The sequence below is a fragment of the Lacerta agilis genome, chromosome 4 (genome assembly GCF_009819535.1).
Source record: "Lacerta agilis isolate rLacAgi1 chromosome 4, rLacAgi1.pri, whole genome shotgun sequence".
Classification (NCBI taxonomy): domain Eukaryota; kingdom Metazoa; phylum Chordata; class Lepidosauria; order Squamata; family Lacertidae; genus Lacerta; species Lacerta agilis.
This window is the reverse complement of record NC_046315.1, coordinates 1,359,054-1,382,108: the sequence shown is the minus strand read 5'-3', so window position 1 is coordinate 1,382,108 and position 23,055 is coordinate 1,359,054. Positions and strand designations below refer to the sequence as shown.

The following is a 23,055-nucleotide window of genomic DNA, read 5'->3' as shown; positions in this document are numbered from 1 at the left end:
ATATTTATTATTTGTACCCCGCCCATCTGGCTGGATTTCCCCAGCCACTCTGGGCGGCTTCCAACAGAAATCAAATACAAAAATATCAAACATTAAAAACTTCCCTAAAAAGGGCTGCCTTCAGGTTTTTTCTGAATGTCAGGTAGTTGTTTATTTCCCTGACCTGTGATGGGAGGGCGTTCCACAGGGCGGGCGCCACTACCGAGAAGGCCCTCTGCCTGGTTCCCTGTAGTTTTGCTTCTCGCAGTGAGGGAACCGACAGAAGGCCCTCGGCGCTGGATCTCAGTGTCCGGGCTGAATGATGGGGGTGGAGACGCTCCTTCAGGTATACAGGACCGAGGCCGTTTATCATAAGCAGAGAACATGGACTCAGCGCATCTGAGTCTTAAAGGAGCCTGGGAATTTAATTCACTGACTGACTCTTCTTAGATTTCACCCACTTCCTTCCATATCACAAAAGTGGCACATTTAACACATGTACATTTCAAAGGCAGAATATGACTATAAACTCTGTTTCTTTATTTTATGCTCTCTGCCTTTCACAAACCACGTGTCCTCAGCCCAGGCAAATTCTTGGCAGTCATGATCCATAACATCAGAAAACATCTCCAGCCATGGATGTTCTCACTGCAACTTTGAGAAAGTTGCCGGATTAACATTTTTGCTGTGAGGATTTATATTACAATTGTTGGTGCTGGTAGCCTCTTCTTCCTCATTGTCTGGTTTCCTAACAATTTTGGCATTGCTGCCAAAAAAAAAAACCTGAAATGTCCCCCTCCATACTGTATTTATTGACAAAGGGATTTTGCAGGATTCTTGGGTGCTCAGTGGAGAGAGAGAGAGAAGAGGGTCTATAAACTTTAAAACAAAACAAAACAATGTATTTGCTTTGTAGGATTTGCTAGTGCCTCTCATAAGCACAGGCAGAACTTGGCAGAAGACCAAGGGATTTCCTTCCGATCTCTCAGAGGCTTCCTGAGAGCACAGATGGATGAGCAAGATTCAGCTGGCCCTGGAACAGGAAGAGGCCATGCCATCCAAACTGGGAGCAGTGGGGGATTCTGGGAAAACTCTGTGCAGAAGATCCTGGGTGAGGACACCCTCCACTCAGAGGTGCAGAGTCAGCAGTTGAGGCAGTTCTGCTGCCAGGAGGCCAAAGGACCCCGAGATATTTGCAGTCGTCTCTACCACCTTGACTGTCAGTGGCTGAAGCCAGAAAGACACACGAAAGCTGAGATGCTGGACCTGGTGATCTTGGAGCAGTTCCTGGCTGTCCTTCCGATAGAGATGGAGAGCTGGGTGAGGGAATGCGGAGCGGAGACCAGTTCCCAGGCGGTGGCCCTGGCTGAAGCTTTCCTCCTGAGTCAGGCAGAGGAGAGAAAGCAGGTGAGAGAGACTTTCCTCTGGATACTCCCAAGGGGCTCCAAACAGGACGGAGAACATCCCATAATGGTCTGCTGATGGCCCATCCTTTTTCTGGCAAGGAATCCATGGAACACCCTTCAGGTTTTTGGCCTGGAATTCATTTTATAATCCTTCTCCCCATTCTCTGTTTTGAATCCTTGTTTCTCTTTCAGGGAAAGGATCAATTTTCAGAAATGGACCTGGATTTCTGTGAGACAGAGAGGCCTCCGTTGGGCACCACACAGAGGCAGCTGGGTAAGGAGGGAGGTGGTTTTTCTCCGTTTAGTCTCATTCTGTTGGTTTTCCAACTCATCTGTGGGGCTTTTTCATATTTTTTCATTTTTTGTTGGGGGAGATTGTTGGGGCCAAGAGCCCAGAGGAAGGGAGATGTATTTTTTCACAACTAACATCTGAAATGCACCCAAACATCCAAATACAATCAGCAGGAGAGACTTTCTCAAAGGCCCCTCTTTAGTTTGAGATCCACTGATTCACCTGTGAGAGAAGCAGACACTCTGGGCCTCCCCCTTACCTTTTTCCTCTTGCAGGTGACACAGTGATGCTGGCTAGACCTCTTCATCCATCTTTTCATGGGGGCAGAAGGGAAGCAGCAGCTGTGGAACCAGATCAGGTCAGGGGAAGCTGCCTTGTGGGGACAGAGGTCAAGGGATGGAACGATGTCATAGCGCAAGGGGTGGTGGTGAACAACAGTGTTGTCTCAAAGGAGGAAATTTCCCTTTTTCTTTTAGGGTCCACTGTGCTTTGAAGATGTTGCTGTTCGTTTCACGGATGAGGAGTGGGAGTTGCTGGATCCTGACCAGAGAGCTCTGCATAAGGACGTCATGGAGGAAAATTGTAGGATTGTGGCCTCTCTTGGTATGGCTCCCAATGGGATCATAATATCTCTTTTTAAATTCCAAACTCCATATGTAATGAACCTCATATATTTTCACAGAACTCAACAGTGCCCCTCCAACACCTGGGATTACAATATTCCCACAATAAACCTTGAACAGTAAATTACTGTTTTTTTTCTGTGAATGTTCTTCCTCCACTTAAAAAAGCACCAGCTTGGTCTGAACTCCCCAGGCCATTTAACTGTAAACTTCAGAGTTGTTAGGGAAGTTGAAATAGCTTCTGTCAGGTTTTCTGTTTTTGTTTTTGCTCCTGTCAGTCTTTGGTCCTGTCAGACTGACATTGGAAATGGAGTGGATTCCATGATGGAGCCAAACAAAATCCATTTGAGAGAAGAGCCAGGTTTATCTAATCACTGGTTTCCCTAAGGATGTCAATTGATCCATGTTATTAAATGTATCCAATCCTTCCGTAAAACCATCCATATACCCCACTTGTGATATCACTCCATTACCAGTCTTAACAAGTATTCTTCATTAATTTCTCCCTGAGGCTCTAATACATTACTCTTCATTGCAGATAGTGATGGACTGGAAATCAAGAACAAGGGTGACCATGATAAAATCTCTACAATGGAGAAGCTGTATAACTATCTTGAAAGTGGAAAAAGTTCCAATTCCACTTCCCAACAAATAAACCCCATTAGGAAGAAACCATATCAGTGTTTGGAATGTGGAAAGAGCTTCAGTCAGAGCACCCATCTCACTTCCCATCAAAGAATTCATACTGGGGAGAAACCCTATCAGTGTGTGGAATGTGGAAAGAGTTTCAGTCAGAGCGCCCATCTCACTTCCCATCAAAGAATTCATACAGGGGAGAAGCCATATCAGTGTGTGGAATGTGGAAAGAGCTTCAGTAAGAAGGACTGTCTTTCTTCTCATCAAAGAATTCATACAGGGGAGAAACCCTATCAGTGTGTGGAATGTGGAAAGAGTTTCAGTCAGAGCGCCCATCTCACTTCCCATCAAAGAATTCATACAGGGGAGAAGCCATATCAGTGTGTGGAATGTGGAAAGAGCTTCAGTAAGAAGGACTGTCTTTCTTCCCATCAAAGAATTCATACTGGGGAGAAACCCTATCAGTGTGTGGAATGTGGAAAGAGCTTCAGTCAGAGCGCCCATCTCACTTCCCATCAAAGAATTCATACTGGGGAGAAACCCTATCAGTGTGTGGAATGTGGAAAGAGCTTCCCTAATAGCTTCCATCTCACTTCTCATCAAAGAATTCATACAGGGGAGAAACCCTATCAGTGTGTGGAATGTGGAAAGAGTTTCAGTCAGAGCGCCCATCTCACTTCCCATCAAAGAATTCATACAATGGAGAAACCCTATCAGTGTGTGGAATGTGGAAAGAGCTTCAGTACCAGCTCCCATCTGACTTCCCACCAAAAAAATCATATAGAGGAGAAACCATATAAATGTTTGGAATGTGGAAAACGCTTTAGTACAAGCTCCAAACTCATTATCCATCGAAGAATTCATACAGGGGAGAAACCATATCAGTGTGTGGAATGCGAAAAGAGCTTCAGTGACAGCCACAGTCTCACTATCCATCGAAGAATTCATACAGGGGAGAAACCATATCAGTGCTTGGAATGTGGAAAGAGCTTCAGTAAGAGCCACAGTCTCACTATCCATCGAAGAATTCATACAGGGGAGAAACCATATCAGTGTGTGGAATGTGAAAAGAGCTTCAGTAACAGCCACAGTCTCACTATCCATCGAAGAATTCATACAGGGGAGAAACCATATCAGTGTGTGGAATGTGAAAAGAGCTTCAGTCAGAGCCACAGTCTCACTTACCATCGAAGAATTCATACGGGAGAGAAACCATATAAGTGTGTGGAATGTGGAAAGAGCTTCATTAGCAGCTCCAATCTCACTATCCATCGAAGAATTCATACAGGGGAGAAACCATATCAGTGCTTGGAATGTGGAAAGAGCTTCAGTAACAGCTCCCATCTGACTTCCCACCAAAAAATTCATATAGAGGAGAAACCATATAAATGATTAAATCAAGAAGGTGGGGGAACACAATCCATATTCATAGAATCATAGATTTGGAAGAGACCACATGGGCCATTCAATCCAACCCCCTGCCAAGCAGGAAACACCATCAAAGCATTCCTGACAGATGGCTGTCAAGCCTCCGCTTAAAGACCTCCAAAGATGGAGACTCCATCACACTCCTTGGCAGCAAGTTCCACTGTCCAACAGCTCTCACTGTCAGGAAGTTCTTAATGTTTAGGTGGAATCTTCTTTCTTGTAAGTTTGAATCCATTGCCCCGTGTCCGCTTCTCTGGAGCAGCAGAAAACAACCTTTCTCCCTCCTCTATATGACATCCTTTTATATATTTGAACATGGCTATCATATCACCATATGCCAGCAAGTGTGATCCTGTCCTCTGGGGTATTAGCCACCCTCCCAATTTGGTGTCATCTGCAAACTTGATCAGGATGCCCTCAAGCCCATCATCCAACTTGTTGATAAAGATGTTGAATAAGACTGGGCCCAAGACAGAACCCTGTGGCACCCCACTAGTCACTTCTCTCCAGGATGAAGAGGAGCTGTTAATGAGTACCCTTGGAGTACGGTCAGCCAGGTACAAATCCACTGAATGGTAGCATTGTCTAGCCCACATTTTAAAAGCTTCTTCTCAAGAATATCATGGGGCACCTTGTCAAAGGCCTTGCTGAAATCAAGATAGGCTATATCCACTGCGTTCCCTTCATCTACCAGGCTAGTAATTCTGTCAAAAAATGAGATCAGATTGGTCTGACATAATATTTTTCAGAAACCCATGCTGACTTTTAGTGATCACAGCATTCCTTTCTAGCTGCTCACAGACCATTTGCTTAATGATCTGCTCTAGAATCTTTCCTGGTATTGATGTCAGGCTGACTGGGCGGTAATTATTTGGGTCCTCTCTTTCCCCCTTTTTGAAAATAGGGACAACATTTGCCCTCCTCCAGTTTGCTGGCACTTCGCCTGTTCTCCAGGAATTCTCAAAGATTACTGCCAGTGGTTCTCAAATCACCTCTGCCAGTTCTTTTAATACTCTTGGATGTAGTTCATCTGGCCCTGGAGACTTGAATACATCTAAATTAGCCAAGTATGCCTGTACTACCTCCTTACTTATCCTCGGCTGTGTTTCCCCTGCTGAATCATCTGCTCCATATTCTCCAGGTCAGGCATTGTTTTCTTTCTTGGAGAAGACTGTTATTCCTTTTATAACACATGGCCAATGTTTATTGAATACAATGTTTATTATTGCTGACTTACTGTTTCCAACCCTAACCCTGCGGAAAGCCATCTAATTAGAGTTTAATTTGATTCTGACCTGTTTTTAGGAGGTAATTTAATCATTGTGTGATTTTATGTTATATATTTGGTGTAGGCCGCCCTTAGCCCGGCTTTGGCCTGGGAGGGTGGGATATAAACAAATAATAATAATAATAATAATAATAATAATAATAATAATAATAATAATAATAATAATAATAAATAAATAAATAAATAAATTGTTAAGAGTGTTGCAGGCATCCATCCAGCTCTCATGGGAAAATGTATTGTGGTCTTTTAGAATACGGTGGTACCTCGGGTTACAGACACTTCAGGTTACAGACTCCACTAACCCAGAAGTAATACCTTCAGGTGTAGGGATGGTGTAGGATTTCCCCACCCCTCGCCTCCCGGCTGTTTCAGCCACCGGCGTCCGGGGTAAGGAAAAATCCTCTTCCACCCCTTCTCGCTCGTATCTCTTTCCGGCCTTCCGGACGGGTCAAGGTAGATCTTTCGCTGCCACCACCCCCTGAGATTTGGAACCTGGCTGACGCCACAGGACAAAGCGCGGGGGCCGCCTCTCCTGCGTTCCAGCAGACAGCCTTCCCAGCTCAAACAGAGCCACAGGTATTTAACTTTTAACAGTAGAATGACCAAGCGGGTGGACTGGAATTAGCCAAGCAAACGCCAGAGCAAACAGGAGACAAGAACAAGAGTTCTTTAAAACATCTTTTAATTAAAGGTTAGCAAAACACAAAGGCACAATTTCCAAAAGGCAAGGTACATGCTTAAAACAAAAACATTCTCACTAGACTAGACTAGACTAGACAGTTACTTACTTAATCCCTCTCCCTAAGGCAGGGGCTGATACTTAGCTGCATTTGCATTTGAACGAGCTGGCAAAGTCCTCAGATGTTCCTCCAAGCCATAATAGGCTAGTCAGGCGTTAGAGAGCCCTCCGACACCTCAGCTCTCGCAGCAATCTTCCAGCAGTAGGTCAAGCAAAGCTCTAAGACAAGCTAAGCTCGCCCCCTTTGCATCACACAGCCCAGAATAGATAAGGCTTTAGCCCACGTGGAATCCTCTATTCAGTATCCAATAGAGGACCTGGCCTCTAATCCCGTTAGCCAATCACTGCCCTTAGGTAATTATTCTCACCTATCACAGATGAAAGGCAGCTGTGAGTCTCTGGGCCGTTACCTCCCTTATTCACTTGATAAACACCAGCTGGCCCCAGCCTAGTTCTCATCAGGGCCAGGGTGCCTCTCTGGAGCCAAGACTTACATACCTCCAGCAATCTACTGATTGTAAAATCCTTTAAAGGCAACCCCTTTTTACATTCCCAAAAGGGCATTTTCCGGTCACTTTCCCATGGCACAGCGATACCCCCAATTCTGCTTTTCCCAGAAATCTTTGCTCCAAAGCCAAAGATTTGGTCTTTCACTACATCAGGATAAGAACTTTACCTCAGGATGAAAACAGAAATCATGTGCCCGCGCCACAGCAGCAGCAGGAGGCCCTATTAGCTAAAGTGGTACCTCAGGTTAAGAACAGTTTCAGATTTAGAATGGATCTCTCGGACGAATGAAGTTCTTAACCAGAGGTACCACTGTAATCAAATGAAACGTTTACACATGGCATAATTAAAGTCTGCAATTTCATCAGGACAAGTTATTTGTTGTTTACTGTGCTAACCATTGCTTTCTTTCAAATTATCTTTTGTACCATGAAAATAAATGGAAGGGTCATTCCACGCCAAATCACCTGGTGCCGTGTCTCATGGGGAATCTTGTCCCAAGCAGTTAAGGGCTTTCTGTGCTAATGTTAAGGCCTTGAACTGGTCCTGGTAGCCGATGGGCAACCAGTGAAGCCCTCTGAGCCAAAGGGTCACATGCCGAGAAGGCCTCGCTCCCGACAGCAATTGTGCTGCAGCATTCTGCACCAGCTGCAGATTCCGGATCAAGCACAAGGGATCCCCCACATGGAGGGCACTGTGGTCATCCAGCCTTGAAGAAAGGAAGGCGTGAGCTGCTGTGGCCAGGCTCTCCCGGTCCAGGAATGTTGAACCATCTGCAGTTGCTCAAAGGCACTTCCAGCCACCGAGTCTGCCTGAGTCTCGGCTGGATCCGGAAGGAGCCCAAAGTCCCACGAGGTTCATATGGAGAGAAACTTTTGGTTTACCTTATTTACTAATAAAAATAAGTGGAAACAGACCTGAGATAAATAAAATGAAAGCAAACATTCATTCCTGCCTCTTGTGGTTTCTGTCCAAATGCCAGCATTGTGGGAATTGGCAATTAAGCATTTCTGGAAAGGGAAATGGCATACTTTTGTATATTAGCATAAAAAGCATGCATAAGAAAGTATTACTCATTTATGATGAGAATAGGATTTATTTAATTTGAACTTTGCTAGGTTCCTCCTTGGTAGCCAGTGCGATTGTTTCAGCAGTGCTAGAACTGAAGACCCGCTGCCTTGAGGGACATCTAAGAGCAGTTTGGCAGGGGAAAGGTCTCCCTCGGGAGGTGGTGGACTCTCCCTCCTTGGGGGTTTCTAAGCAGAGATTGGACGGCCATCTGCCATGGATGTTTTAGCTGAGATTCCTGCATTGCTGGGGGTTGGACTACCCCTTCTATCTCTCCATTCCTGAATTCAAGTATGAGGTTCCTTGCTTCCTGCAAATCCCTTTCCCCTGCAAACTGTTGCTCCAGTTTCTGGCCAAGGGAGGGAGATGCTCAGACCCGGAGAGTCACCACCCCCAAAAGCATATCTCAGCATTGTCGTAGCCAGGGGCCATTAAAAAAAAAAAAGCTGAGGTTCTGCAAAGCGAGAGAGGGCTCAGCTGTGTGGACTCAGGGGTTAAAGGGAACTGACCTGCATTCCTAGAGAGGACAGGAAGCGTAAATTAATAAAACTTTGCTGAAGTAAAATAAACGTGTGCAAATAACGGCATAGTGAACAGAAGTTATCTTTCCTGACCACACACACACACGCACACAGAGTGGCTGAGTCTGCCTGCAAGTATACAGAGAAGGAGTCCTCCTCAAGATGAGTCACAGTGATTCAGCATGCTGAACGATTCTGCAGCTTTTCAACATTTCCCAGCACTTTCCAGATTCCTTTACTGATTCTGCTCTCAAATAAATACTTTTGTCGCATGACAGTCCTCTCCTGCAAGGAAGGGGGGGGCGTGTTGCTTTGGTGTCTCTCCTGCAAGGGCTGCCTGGCTGTCCCCTCCTGGGATCTGGTGAGTGGGGAGCCGGTGGGGGTCCCAAGGCGGCATCTGGGGAGTCTCCTCTCTCTCTCTCTCTCTCCCCCCCCCGAGGGTGCAGTGGGGAGGCGGTGGGGGTCCCAGGGCTGCAGCAGGGGAGGGGGCCAGCCGGGGGGGCCTGGTCTGCAACGCTCTCCTTCCGGGAGATCACAGGATCCCAAATGGCTCCCACGAAATCTCCCTTCTTCAATCAAAGGAGTCCCTGGGACTTTGTGTGACGTTGCTCCGCGTCATTGCATAACGGAGGAAACGTGCAAACGGTTTTCCAAAGCTGGACGAGGGGGTGGACTAGCTCCCCCCCCCAAAAAAAACACCCCACGTGGAGGGAGGGAGGAAAGGGGGGAGAGAAAGGCCAGGAATAAAGAGAGGGATCCCAGCCCATAGTCTGTGTGCTGGCCCCAAGGGTTTGTCCATGAAGCGAGGTCCAAGTCCAGTCCTGGGTCTAGGGGTCCAAAGGAGGTCAGTCCGGCGGGGAGCGAGGCAGGGAGCAGGTCAAGGTCCAAGGCAGGTTCAGGCACAAGGTTGCAGGTTGAGCACACGCTTGCAACTATGTTGCTCACGCAACTTGGGCTGGGTCTGGCTGGCTTTTATCTGGCCCTATGCTTAGGGCCGCCCCGATCCTCTGGAGACTCGCCTCTCCTCCGGGCCTGGAGGCGAGCACTCCTCCTGCAGACACTTAACTCCCTTCGCCTCTCTGCCCTGAGCCTCTGTAGCTCAGGAGAGGCTGGTGGGTTACTGGACCCAGGGGATGCCTCAGCTTCCTCTGCAGAGGCTGGGAGTGGAGCACCTGCAGGCAATGGGTCCTCCCTCCCATCAGGAGCCAGAGCAGACTCTGCTGATGCCTGCACCTGGGGATCCAGCACAGGTGGGGATCCTTCAGGCTCAAGCCCTGGCCCCGGCTCAGCTGGTTCTGGAGGCGGGGAATCCTGTGCAGGCTGGGATCCCTCAGGTTCAGCATCAGAGTCTGACTCCCAGGCCATCACAGTCTGGCTGCTGCATTGCAAACCAGTTTCCCGGTGTCTCCAAGGGCAGCTCCACACGGAGGCCACTGCAGCAATCCCCTCGCACCCAGAGCAGGGCATCCCAGGACCACATCCTCTCTGTCCCAAAGGGATTGTTGATGGAAAACCAGCCGGAAATGGGCGCTGCTACTCACTGAGCCTCCAGGGTCTTTGTGTGTGTGTTAAGCTATCTGACAGAATAATAATAATAATAATAATAATAATAATAATAATAATAATAATAATAAATGCCTAAATTTCAAGGGAGATCTTTGGCCCCGCCCTCAGGGGGTTGGCCAGATACATACCTGGCCCTGAGAGCAAAGAAAAAGGGACAACCCCCCCCCCCCGGAGTCTGTCTTGAGAGCGGCAGAGAGTCCAAGTGCAAGAAAAGGAGACAGAAGGGGGGGATGAGAAGAACTCCAGAGCAGGGCCATCTCATCCATTTGGGCTGGTGGCGCGGTGCACCAGGGCGCCGGGCCCCCTAGGGGTGCCCCCGCGAGCCCGCTGGCATACCGGGCGCCCCCTCCCCAAACCGACCCCACGGACGGGTGGGCGGGGGGGCGCTCACGCACCGGCGGCACAGCCCTGTCTTTGAGTGCAGCAAGCGGGGGGGGAGCCTCGCGGCCCCGCCGGCAGCCTCCCCCCCCCGCCCCCATGGACGGCCGGGTGCTTGCGCCGCCCACGCTCTCCTCCGGACACCCCGGACGCATGGGGACGCTGGAAGGATCAAGCCCACCGGCATACAGGCTGCCCCCTTCCCCAACCCGCCCCCGCCCCCAAGGGCGGGCTGGTGGACGGGCGCTCGTGTGCCAGCGGTGCAGCCGCTGCCGCCAATGCCAGTCCCAGGCGGGCTGCGAGCCGGCCGCCCTCGCCTCCCGTCCCGGGAGCACTGGAACAGCGCGCAGAGCCCCGCGCCGCTCCAGCGCCACGTCCCTCATCCCCTGCTCGCCCACTCCCCTTCCCGAGGGGCGGCAAGCACGAGAGGGAGGCAGCCAAGAGGCGGTACGCCGGGGCGCTGGAGGGATCGCTGCACCACGGTGGCCGATCTCCTAAAGATGGCCCTGCTCCTGAGGACCCCCGGGTGAGGACCCCCACTAGAGCCAAGCATCCATATTTCACAAGATACAAATGACTCCCTTGCCAGTTCTGACTTCATGCATTGACTGGAAGGCAGAGCGAAACAGGCTGATTCATCTCAAGGAAATCCCTTCAGTTCCCTCCACATTTTGCAATGCAATCTTCCTTCTAGGAGGGCTAGAGGCTGCTTCCTCCTCCTCTCTCTCCCTCTTTTTTTTCTTCAGAAGATAGCTCATGGTTTGGTCTGTAGTGCAGTCCAGCCCTGGTATCTAGCAAGAAGCATCCATGCTTCCTCAGGGAACCATTTTCTTCTACTGACCTACAAATTCTGTAACAGAACAATGTATTTGCTTTGTTGGATTTGCTAGAGCTTCTCATTCAGACAGACAGAACTTAGCAGAAGACCAAAGGGTTCCTTCTGATCTCTCAGAGTCTTCCTGAGACCACAGATGGATGAGCGAGACTCAGCTGGCCCTGAAGCAGGAAGATGCCATGCCATCCAAACTGGGAGCAGTGGGGGATTCTGGGAGAACTCTGTGCAGAAGATTCTGGGTGAGGAGGACTCCCTCCGTTCAGAGGTGCAGAGCCAGCAGTTGAGGCAGTTCTGCTGCCAGGAGGCCAAAGGACCCCGAGAAGTTTGCAGCCGACTCTACCACCTTGACCGTCAATGGCTGAAGCCGGAAAGGCACACGAAAGCTGAGATGCTGGACCTGCTGATCTTGGAGCAGTTCCTGGCTGTCCTTCCCCCAGAGATGGAGATCTGGGTGAGGGAATGCGGAGCGGAGACCAGTTCCCAGGCGGTGGCCCTGGCCGAAGGTTTCCTCCTGAGTCAGGCAGAGGAGAGAAAGCAGGTGAGAGAGACTTTCCTCTGGATACTCCCAAGGGGCTCCAAAGAGGACAGGGAACATCCCATAATGCTCTACTAATGGGATCTGAAACCCTTAAAGCTTTTGGCCCTGACATTCGTTTTTTAATCCTTCACCCCATTCTCTGTTTTGTATCCTTGTTTCTTTTTCAGGGAAAGGATCATTTTGCAGAAATGGACCTGGATTCCTGTGAGGCAGAGAGGCCTCCGTTGGACACCAGAGAGAGGCCACTGGGTAAGGGTAAGGTGGTTTTTCTCCGTTTGGTCTCATTCAGTTGCTTTTCCAACTCATCTGTGGGTTCTTTTCATATTTTGTTGGGGGAGATTGTTGGGGCCAAGAGTCTAGAGGAGGGGAGATATATTTTTTCACAACTAACATCTGAAATGCTCCCAAACATCCAAATTCACTCAGCAGGAGATATACAGTTGCTAGGTTTTTTATTAATGTGTTATCTTCAAAGAAGAGGAATGGTTCACTGCTCATTTATGACAATGTAGAAAGTAACTAACTTAAAATTAGTTCAGTTGGACTACTCAGATCTCGGTTTGACTTAGATGGAAGGGTGCAAATGGGTTATTTTAAAATTGGTTTTGTACCGTATTGTTTAAATTTGTTAAATTGTTTTATTTTGCGTGTATTATGATGAATGTGTTTTTGCTAGGTGATATGGGCCAAATGGCCGAAATAAACTACCTACCTACCTACTCAGCAGGAGAGGCTTTCTCAAAGGCCCCTCTGTAGCTTGAGATGCACTGATTCACCTGTGAGAGAAGCAGCCACTCTGGGCCTCCCCCTTACCTTTTTCCTCTTGCAGGTGACACAGTGATACTGGCTAGACCTCTTCATCCATCTTTTCATGGGGACAGAAGAAAAGAAGTGGCTGTGGAACCAGATCCGGTCAGGGGAAGCTGCCTTGTGGGGACAGAGGCCAACGGGTGTTTTAGAACGTTCCGTGGTTGCTCACGAGTAACACGCCAGAAGCAGAACTAAGAAACTAAGTTCTTTATTGTGAAGGCTATTTACAGTGCAGTAAAAGTTCAAACGTCCATCTCAATCCTCAGCAGAGTCCCGGAATGAAGTCTTCCGGTTCTTTGTCCAGCAAAAAAGCCGCGGGATTCTAAACCCCCGCCTCCCCCTCCCACGTCCTTCCTCCATCCGCCCTCGGAGTGTGGGAACTTGAACCCGATCCCTGTTTTCCCTGCGGTGCTGAGGCTCTCTGACCCTTCCAAGTCCCTGCACCGCCTTCCTGATGGAGGAATGGTCGCTCCCAGCCGAGGAGGGGAAGGAGGAGCTTGTGAACAGAGGGCGTGAGTCCCTGTATTCTAAATGTTCCCGCGACGCCAGTAGCCGCGGGGAGGGGGTTTTCCTGACAGGGTGGAACAATGTCATGGCTCAAGGAGTGGGGGTGAACAACAGCGTTGTCTCAGGGGAGGACATTTCCCTTTTTCTTTTAGGGTCCAGTGTGCTTTGAAGATGTTGCTGTTCGTTTCACGGATGAGGAGTGGGAGTTGCTGGATCCTGACCAGAGAGCTCTGCATATGGACGTCATGAAGGAGAACCGTGGGATCGTGGCCTCTCTTGGTAAGGCTCCCAGTGGGATCATAATATCTGCCTGGAAATTCAAAAAATACCGTTTTGTGACAAACCTCATATGTTTTCACAGAACTCAACAGCGCCCCCTTAAAACACCTGGGATTTCAATATTCCCACAATATATTTTTAACAAATATTTATTGATTTTCCACAATATAAAAAACAAAAACAACAGATAAACACAGATAATAACAATAACAATAACAACAAAACAAATACTAAAATGACATCAACAAAATAAAAAGAAAACAAATACATACCTTACACACCTAGACACTCCAACTATCAATTATAATCTCGTTCCAAATCTTAATTATAGGGGGACTTCCCCCATTCTCTCTCCTGCGTTCAATTCTGAATTTACATTAGTAACTTATCTCATTATTTTAAACAAATACATTCACCATCATTCTTCTTTTTTCTCCCCACCTTATATATCTTTTGAATTCTAAATAAAAACAAATACCACCTCATATTTCAAATCATAATTTCTTATAACCTTTCCCTTTCTCAGTTCCATAAAACTGCTGCTTTATTACCATAACATACCATAACATATTATACTGATACTATATCGTAAAAACCAAAGTATTTCTTCTCTATTCCAAATCCATTTTCGCTCTCTGACGTCGGGGTACCATGATGAGCCTTCCTAGTAATCACATACCTTTTTTCACCCTACCCCTCTTCTCGCCATCTTCTCTCCTTCCATCACAATTATCCACCAGGCCTCCCAACAACCTTTTCCCAAACCATTGTTCAGATTGTCCCCTTTTTCTTGGTGCCAAGAAACCAGAACATTGTCCCAAAGTACCAAAAGTCTCTTCAAAGAAAGTTGTACTTCACCACCCGGCATTTCCAATTCAATCTTCAAATCCGATTGTATTTGTAATTTCCAAAAATATTGTTCTAGTACTTCTGGGCTCTCACCCCAGAAAACCGTTGTAGCGTCCTTCCCTGGACCTCTCACGCCGACAGGGAAGTTCTTCTTCTTTTTGGAGTTGCGTCTACCTTCACAGGCTAAACTTCGCTTTTCAGTTATTTGTTTAAATTCTCTGAGTTCTTTGGCAAAATCCTTAAAATCAGATCTAATCTCGGTAACCTTCTGTTGCAAAGTCCTAGTTCCAAAAGTATTTTCTTTTGTCCAGGAGTCATTGCTAAGTCCGGAGACATCGTGGAAATGAAACCAAAAGGGCAGGCAGGAAATAACAAGAATCAGTACTTTTCCATCTTCCAATCTCAAATTACGGTCGCCATTTTCCCCTAATCAGAGTGCAAAAAATTCTTCATCTTGTAATCCACAGTCAGCAGAAATACTTCAAAATTCTTAATTCTCCCCCTAACCGGGGTTTCTTTACAAGCCATCCAAGTCCAGAAAAAGAAAACTTTGTAGCAACCAAAAATAGCAACAGCCACAGTCAATGTTACTATTCTTCTGTCAAACAGGGGAGAAAACGGACTTCCTCTTTAGAGTTTCTCCCCTAAAGCCAAATTAACAGGTTTATAATCCAATTAAGCCCCGTACTTACAGCTTACGGGTTTCTTCTTGCTTTTAAAGCCAATTGAGGAAGAACGGGAGCGCTCAGAAGCCAGCGGCGGCCGCCGCTTGATTTTCCCGGATGGGGACGGTCTCCACAGCCCCGCGCCGTTACCCATTCACTCGAACCCCCCTTTTACAAGGGAGGCTCGAGAATGGGGCGACGCAAAGGGGCCCGCTGGAGAGCCCAGTCCGCGGGACGCTCCTCCCGCGGCTTACCAGAGCCCGCAGTGTGGTTGCGGGTCTCCCAGCCCCTGGGAAAACCAGAGCTGTCTCACAACGAAGACAGCTCCCTGCCGCCGGCCATGGCGCCCCGCCAGAAGTAGCTTCTCTCAGGCTTTCAGGTTTTCTTTTTCCTCCCGTCAATCTTGGGTTGTCCAAAGAGAAGACTGACATTGGAAATGAAGGGGATGCCATGATGGAGCCAAACAAAATCCATTCGAGAGAAGGGCCAAGCTTATCGAATCACAGGTTCCCCTAAGGATGTCACTTGATCCCCGTTAATTAATGCACCAAACACTTTAGTAAAACCATCCATCTAACCAACTTGTGTTATTCCTCTATTACCATTATTAACAAGTATTCTTCATTAATTTCTCCCTGAGGCTCTAATCCATTTCTCTTCATTGTAGATAATGATGGACTGGAAATCAAGAACAAGGGTGACCATGTCAAAATCCCCACAATGGAGAAGCGTTATAAAAATCTTGAAAGTGGAAAAAGTTCCCATACCTCTTCCCATCAAAGAAATCCCATTTGGAAGAAAACATATCAGTGTGTTGAATGTGGAAAGAGATTCAGCAAGAGCTCTCATCTCACTTCCCATCAAAGAATTCATACAGGGGAGAAACCCTATCAGTGCCTGGAATGTGAAAAGAGCTTCAGTCATAGTCACCACCTCACTTCCCATCAAAGAATTCATACAAGGGAGAAACCCTATCAGTGCCTGGAATGTGAAAAGAGCTTCAGTCACAGCCACAGTCTCACTTACCATCAAAGAATTCATACAGGGCAGAAACCCTATCAGTGTGTGGAATGTGGGAAGAGCTTCAGGAAGAGCTTCAATCTCACTTCCCACCAAATAATTCATACAGGGCAGAAACCCTATCAGTGTGTGGATTGTGGAAAGAGCTTCAGTTATAGATTCCATCTCTCTTCCCACCAAAGAATTCATACAGGGGAGAAACCCTATCAGTGTGTGGAATGTGGAAAGAGCTTCAGCTGTAGTTCCCATCTGTCTTCCCACCAAAGAATTCATACAGGGGAGAAACCTTATCACTGCTTGGAATGTGGAAAAAGCTTCAGCCACAACTTCTCTCTCACTTCCCACCAAAAAATTCATACAGGGGAGAAACCCTATCAGTGTGTGGAATGTGGAAAGAGCTTCAGGAGGAGCTCCCATCTCAAGTGCCATCAAAGAATTCATACAAGGGACAAAACTTTGGCTGATTGACATATAATACACGTTTAAAATGTGGTGGGTGGGTGGGTTCCAGATGTGCATTTTATTTTTTTATTGTGCTTTTATGTTGTAACCATCCTGAGACCTGTGGGTTTAGGGAATAGGAGCCAACTCTTAGATGGTGAGGGGTCTTTGCCTCCCAATAAAATATTTGAGGAGACCACACCCCGGTTGATAGGCATTGCCATTCCAATGGCGTGCATGCATCATGTGATTGATTGTGCAAAGCGGGCCTTACCTGCCCCCCCCCCCCACAATATTTTATTCAAGTCAGCACTACAGGGTCGGTTGGTATAGAAATTAAATAAATACATAAATTGCCTTCATTCGCACAAATTCCAGCTTGTCAATATCCTTATTTGTTATCATTTTTAAAAATTATGTGCCCTTCATCTGAAGATGTCACAATATAAACATACAGGATGAAAGCATGGCTTTTGCAAAAACATGTAAAACCAGAGAAATCTCTCCTCCCCTTTTTCTGGATGCAGTTACAAATTTTGTTGATCAGGGGACTGTTGTTTGAAATAGTGCATCTTGATTTCAGTAAGGCTTTTGATTTTCATGTGAGGAAGCTGGTAAAATGTTGGCTGAATGAGGTAACTGTGGATTTCACTGACCAAACCCAAAGAGGATTCCTTCATGGTTCCTCATCATCCTGGGGGAAAGTGACAAGAGGGGTACTGCAGGGTTCTGTCCTGAGCCCGTTGTTGTTCTACGTATATATGAATGACTTGGATGAAGGAACTGAGGGGACGCTCATCATATTTGCAGACGACACCAAAACGGGGAGCGGAGGCCAATGTGGCAGAAGGCAGAATCAAATCAAGAGAAGGAATAGTACCACTTTATTCTGCCTTGGGGAAATCAAGAAGGTGGGGGAACACAAACCATATTCCTTTTATAACAAGTGGCCAATGTTTATTGAATATATAAACTGTTAAGAGTGTTGCAGGAATCCACCCAGCACTAGGGGAAAAGGTGGCGTGATCTTTTAGAATAATAAAATGAAACTTAAAAACATGGCAGGATGAAAGTCTTCAATTTCATCAGGACAGGTTATTTGTTGTTTACAATTATCTTTAAAATTATCTTTGTACCATGAAAATAAATTAAAGGAATATTATCATTTTTTAAGGTGTGGGGCAATCATGTACTATTCCATTAACCTGCTTGCTTGTGTTGACAGTTATTTGGAGACTGTAACTCCCAGTAATTTCACATTATCTATGGGTTTCTGTGTGTTCAACACACATGATTGCCGGTGAGACTGAATAAAACACTTCCTAGGAAATTCTCTTTGACTGCTTCTATATTGTTTCAAATGTGTCTTCATATTTACTGCTGACAAACCATACCATAGTCAGCTCATTAATCTCAACCCCAGAAAACCCTATGCTGAACATGAGCAGCTGGATTATTCCCATTTCTTAGGTGGAAATAACTGATAATGAAAAGGAGGAAAGGAGAGACTTCCATCAGGCAAGGCCTCCTTCCACCTGCCTTGCCCCACCCTCCGCCCCTGGGATTCTTCATGAGGGAGCTGTTCCTGGAGGAAGAACTGTGAGGGGAGAGACTCCATCAGGCAAGGCCTCCTTCCACCTGCTTTGCCCCACCCTCCAGTCTCTGCTTCTCAATTTTTATTGTATTATTTTATGCACTGTGGCTTGCCGTTGTTTTATTGATTGTAGTTTCGAAATTATTTGTTTTAATTGTTAAGTGTGTGTTTTAGGATGGGGATAGTGATTCAGCAGGTGACTTCAGCTCTCTGACAAAGCAGACAGGAGACAGCTTCTTCATGTAACAGTCTTTATTCAAGTAAACAAGACTGGGGAACTGAGGAGAGGGAAGCTACATTTATAGGGACAGTAGACTGGCTAGAAAGGATACATTTTGGAGGGAACAATCTCAAACAATCACAAAGCTGCCTTTTGGTGGGAACCAATAAGACTGAGGATCCAAATGCAGCAACTTCAATGAACCAATAGTAGCTGTTCCTTCTGGAACAGGAAGACAGTTACTTTCCCCTAATGTGAATACAGACAATAGTAATACAGATATGACAACCCTTGAATCAATACACAACACCCCTCCCCCCCTAGTGAGCACAGCAGACGTAATCCCTCAGATACTGTGGGGTCCTGCGACTTCTACTCAATCTCCTGACAACAGGTGTCGCAGGTACTGGATTAGGTATTACCTGCGGTGGAGGGGCTTCTGTAGTAGTTGCGTCAGGAATGGATCGAGTCTCCGCCAGCTCAGAGTTCCCTCCCTGTTCCTCGTCATCGTGAGGACTAGTGGAACCAGGGTCATTTGCCGAAGCCTCTGGTGCCTGCATCTCTGGGCCATTTCCACTCTGGCCTTGCCTCTGTGCGTCATTAGCAGGGGATGAATTATCCTCAGTCCGTAAATTCTCCGCATCTGACTCCTACCTGCTGGGCGCCCGGCGCCTCAGTTGATCTATATGTCTTTTCCAAAAATGCCCATTTTCCAAGGTCACAAAATAGGACACAGGTCCACTAGCCCGGGTGATCACACCGGCCACCCACCGTGGAACTCGTGCATAGTTTCTCACCCAGACCAGATCTTCAGGGGCGAGATACCTTTTTGTGTCACTCTCAGTCTAGGGGGTGCTCTCAAATTGCAGTTTGGCATTTTATCTGGGTGGACATAATCCAGCACCGTTACCAGCCTTCTACCTAGGAGCAGCTCGGCGGGCGACTTGCCCATTGGAGTACACGGCGTCGCATGCTGCAAAAACAACATTCGTGCGGTGCGAGCTGACCAGTCACCCTCCATTAAGCGTGCAATGGATCCTTTGGCTGTCCTTAACATGCGCTCAGCCTGCCCATTGGAGGATGGGTGAAAGGGAGCTGATGTGACCCCTCTTATGAAGTTATCAGCCAATAATGCTCTGAATTCATGGGATACAAAAGCTGCTCCATTATCTGATAAGATGGTCTCGGGTAACCTGTGGGTTGCAAACAGCTGTCTCAACACCTTAATTACTGCGGCTGATGACATGCTGGGGACCATAGCTACTTTTAACCATTTGGAATATGCATCGACAATAACCAAAAAGACCTTTCCTTGGAATGGCCCAGCAAAATCTAAGTGCAGCCGGCTCCAGGGGGTCCGGGACTGCTCCCACCAGTGGACCGCTGCTCTGGCCACTTCTGGGCGCACCTCTTGGCATGACTGCTAATCCATTGTGCTCTGCATGCATGGGTTCGAATCCTATCCTCGTCGCCAGTTGTTTAACTTTTATATGATGATATTATTGTTGTATACTATTCAAATGGTTGTTGAATGTTACTTTATTTGATGTAGGTTCTTTATTTTAAAGTTGTGTTTAATTATCACATTTTTGTATTGCATTAGATTGTTATAAGGTGTACATTCTTTGTTTCTTAAGCTTGTAAACCGCCTTGAGTATTGAAAGGTAGAAAGGCTGTATACAAATTAAAAGTGATGATGATGATGATCACCGAAGAATTGATGCTTTCGAATTATGGTGCTGGAGGAGACTCTTGAGAGTGCCATTGACTGCAAGAAGATCAAACCTAACCTATCCATTCTGTAGGAAATCAGCCCTGGAAGGACAGATCCTGAAGTTGAGGCTCCAGTACTTTGGCCACCTCATGAGAAGAGAAGACTCCCTGGAAAAGACCCTGATGCTGGGAAAGATGGAGGGCACAAGGAGAAGGGGACGACAGAAGATGAGATGGTTGGACAGTGTTCTCGAAGCTACTAACATGAGTCTGACCAAACTGCGGGAGGCAGTAGAAGAAGACAGGAGTGCCTGGTGTGCTCTGGTCCATGGGGTCATGAAGAGTAGGACACGACTAAACAACAAGAAAGTATTACTCATGCATGATGAGAATATGATTTATTTATTTTGAACTTTGCTTGATTCCTCCTTGGTAGCCAGTGCAATTGTTTCAGCAGGGCTAGAACTCAGGACCCGCTGCCTTGAGGGACATCTAAGGGCAGTTTGGCAGGAGAAAGGTCATAGACTATCCTTCTTTGGAGGTTTCTAAGCAGAGATCAGATGGCCATCTGCCATGGATGCTTTAGCTAAGATTCCTGCATTGCTGGGGGTTGGACTAGATGACACTAGGATCCCCTTACAGGTAGGTAGCCGTGTTGGTCTGCCATAGTCAAAACACAATAAAATAGAAAATTCCTTCCATTAGCACCTTAGAGACCAACTAAGTTTGTTCTTGGTATGAGTGTGCATCTTCAGGTGCACACTTCAGGTGTATCTGAAGAAGTGTGCATGCACACGAAAGCTCATACCAAGGACAAACTTAGTCGGTCTCTAAGGTGCTACTGGAAAGAATTTTTTATTTTGTTTTGCACATTTTTATGTTCATTCTGCTAATGATTTAAGTCGTCTACAGTACTACTTTAAATGCTCGGTAAATGATCTCCATGCAAAATGGAAAAGGGACACTGTGTGTTGCCTTGGTAGAGAGCAACGTGACCCTAGACATCGGATCATCGGCATTTGACAGCTGGCCAATCAGCGATTGCGAAACAGCCCGTGTTGAGGGAGCGCCACGAACAGGCGAAGGCGAGCATTGCAACAAACAAAGGAGGACAGCGAAAGTGTCGATTCCAAGAGGATGAAACAATGTGCCTGGTCTTGGCCCCATATTAGCCTATGGGGAAACTCCAGAAGGAGAGGAAAGCAGGACGGAGGAGGCGTCCCCCCCCCCAAAAAAAAGCATCTCTGGAAGTGAGCAACGCGCTCCAGCGAGGAAAAAGGCGGAGGGGACAGCTGGACGAGCCAGGCTTTGCAAGGGTTAAAGGGAACCGAGCTGCCTTCCTAGAGAGGACAGGAAGCAAGAGAGAGGAGGCCAAGTCCTCCAGAGCCCAGGCCCCTCCCTCCCTCCCTCCCTCCCTCCCCAGTCCTCTCCTGCAAGGGCTGCCTGGCTGTCCCCTCCTGGGATCTGGTGAGTCTCCTCTCTCTCTCTCTCTCTCTCTCTCTCTCTCTCTCTCTCTCTCTCTCTCTCTCCCCCCAGAGGGTGGGGGTCCCAGGGGTGCAGCAGGGGAGCGGGCCAGCCTGGGGGGCCTGGTCTGCCACGCTCTCCTTCCGGGAGATCAGAGGGTCCCAAATGGCTCCCACGAAATCTCCCTTCTTCGAACAAAGGAGTCCCTTTAACTCTGTGTGACATCGCTCAGCGTCATTGCACAACAGAGGAAACATGTGCAAATGGTATTCCAAAGCTGGACGAGGAAGGAAGGAAAGGGGGGAGAGAAAGGGCAGGAAGAAAGGGGGGATCCCAGCCCATAGTCTGGCTGCTGCATTGCAAACCAGTTTCCCAGTTGTCTCCCAGGGCAGCTGCTCACTGAGCCTCCAGGGACCTTGGCATCAATGGCTGTGTGTGTGTTAACATATCTAATAGAATAATAAATGTTATGCCCTTCACCCTAAGCTTCAAGGGAGGTGTCTTGGGCCCCATCTACTTGGCCCTCAGGGGGTTGGCCAGATACATACCTGGCCCTCATAGTAAAGAAAAAGGGACCCCACCCCAGGAGTCTGTCTGGAGAGCGGCAGAGAGTCCAAGTGCAAGAAAAGGAGACAGAAGTGGGGATGGGGGTGGGGAGGAACTCCTGAGGACCCCCGGGTGAGGACCCCACTAGAGCCAAGCATCCATATTTCGCAAGATACAAATGATTCCCTTGTCAGTCAGTTCTGACTTCATGCATTGACTGGAATGCAGAAGAAACCAGGCTGATTCATCTCCCAGAAATCCCTTCATTTCCCTCCACATTTCCTCTTCCTCCTCCTCTTTCTTTTCAAAAAGATAGGTCATGGTCTGGGATGTGGTGCAGTCCAGCCCTGGTTCCCTCCAAGACTCATCCATGCTTGCTCAGGGAACCATTCCCTCCCCCCGTCCTCCAAATTCTGTAACAGAACAATGTATTTGTTTTGTAGGATTTCCTAGAGCTTCTCATTGAGACAGACAGAACTTGGCAGAAGACCAAAGGATTCCTTCTGATCTCTCAGAGGCTTCCTGAGCGCACAGATGGATGAGCGAGACTCAGCTGGCCCTGAAGCAGGAAGAGGCCATGCCATCCAAACTGGGAGCAGTGGGGGATTCTGGGAAAACCCAGTGCAGAAGATCCTGGGTGAGGAGGACACCCTCTGCTCAGAGGTGCAGAGCCAGCAGTTGAGGCAGTTCTGCTGCCAGGAGGCCAAAGGACCCCGAGAGGTTTGCAGCCGACTCTACCATCTCTGTCGTCAGTGGCTGAAGCCAGAAAGGCACACGAAAGCTGAGATGCTGGACCTGGTGATCTTGGAGCAGTTCCTGGCTGTCCTTCCCCTGGAGATGGAGAGCTGGGTGAGGGAATGCGGAGCGGAGACCAGTTCCCAGGCGGTGGCCCTGGCCGAAGGTTTCCTCCTGAGTCAGGCAGAGGAGAGAAAGCAGGTGAGAGAGACTTTCCTCTGGATACTCCCAAGGGGCTCCAGAGAACATCCCATAAGGGTCTGCTGATGGCCCATCCGTTTCTTGGGAAAGCATACATGGAATGAGATCTCACACCCTTCAAGTCTTTGTCATTCTCTTTCTAATATTTCTCAGCATTCTCTGTTTTGAATCCTTGTTTCTTTTTCAGGAAAAGGATCTCTTTGCAGA

At 47.6% G+C, this 23,055-nt stretch overlaps 2 protein-coding genes across 2 annotated transcripts in view; one reads left to right on the top strand and one right to left on the bottom strand.

Moving 5' to 3' along the window:
- LOC117044870 overlaps positions 1-23,055 on the bottom strand; it is an 878,236-nt gene that overhangs the window by 200,050 nt on the left and 655,131 nt on the right. The gene's annotated exons all lie outside the window — the stretch shown is intronic.
- On the top strand, positions 1,599-16,381 carry LOC117044989 (zinc finger protein 850-like; the record flags this gene model as incomplete). Its single annotated transcript, XM_033145783.1, has 5 exons — positions 1,599-1,659; positions 2,839-3,320; positions 3,402-4,266; positions 12,728-12,734; positions 15,757-16,381. Coding segments are annotated over exons 1-5 (2,040 nt in total), but the record flags the coding sequence as incomplete, so codon positions are not given.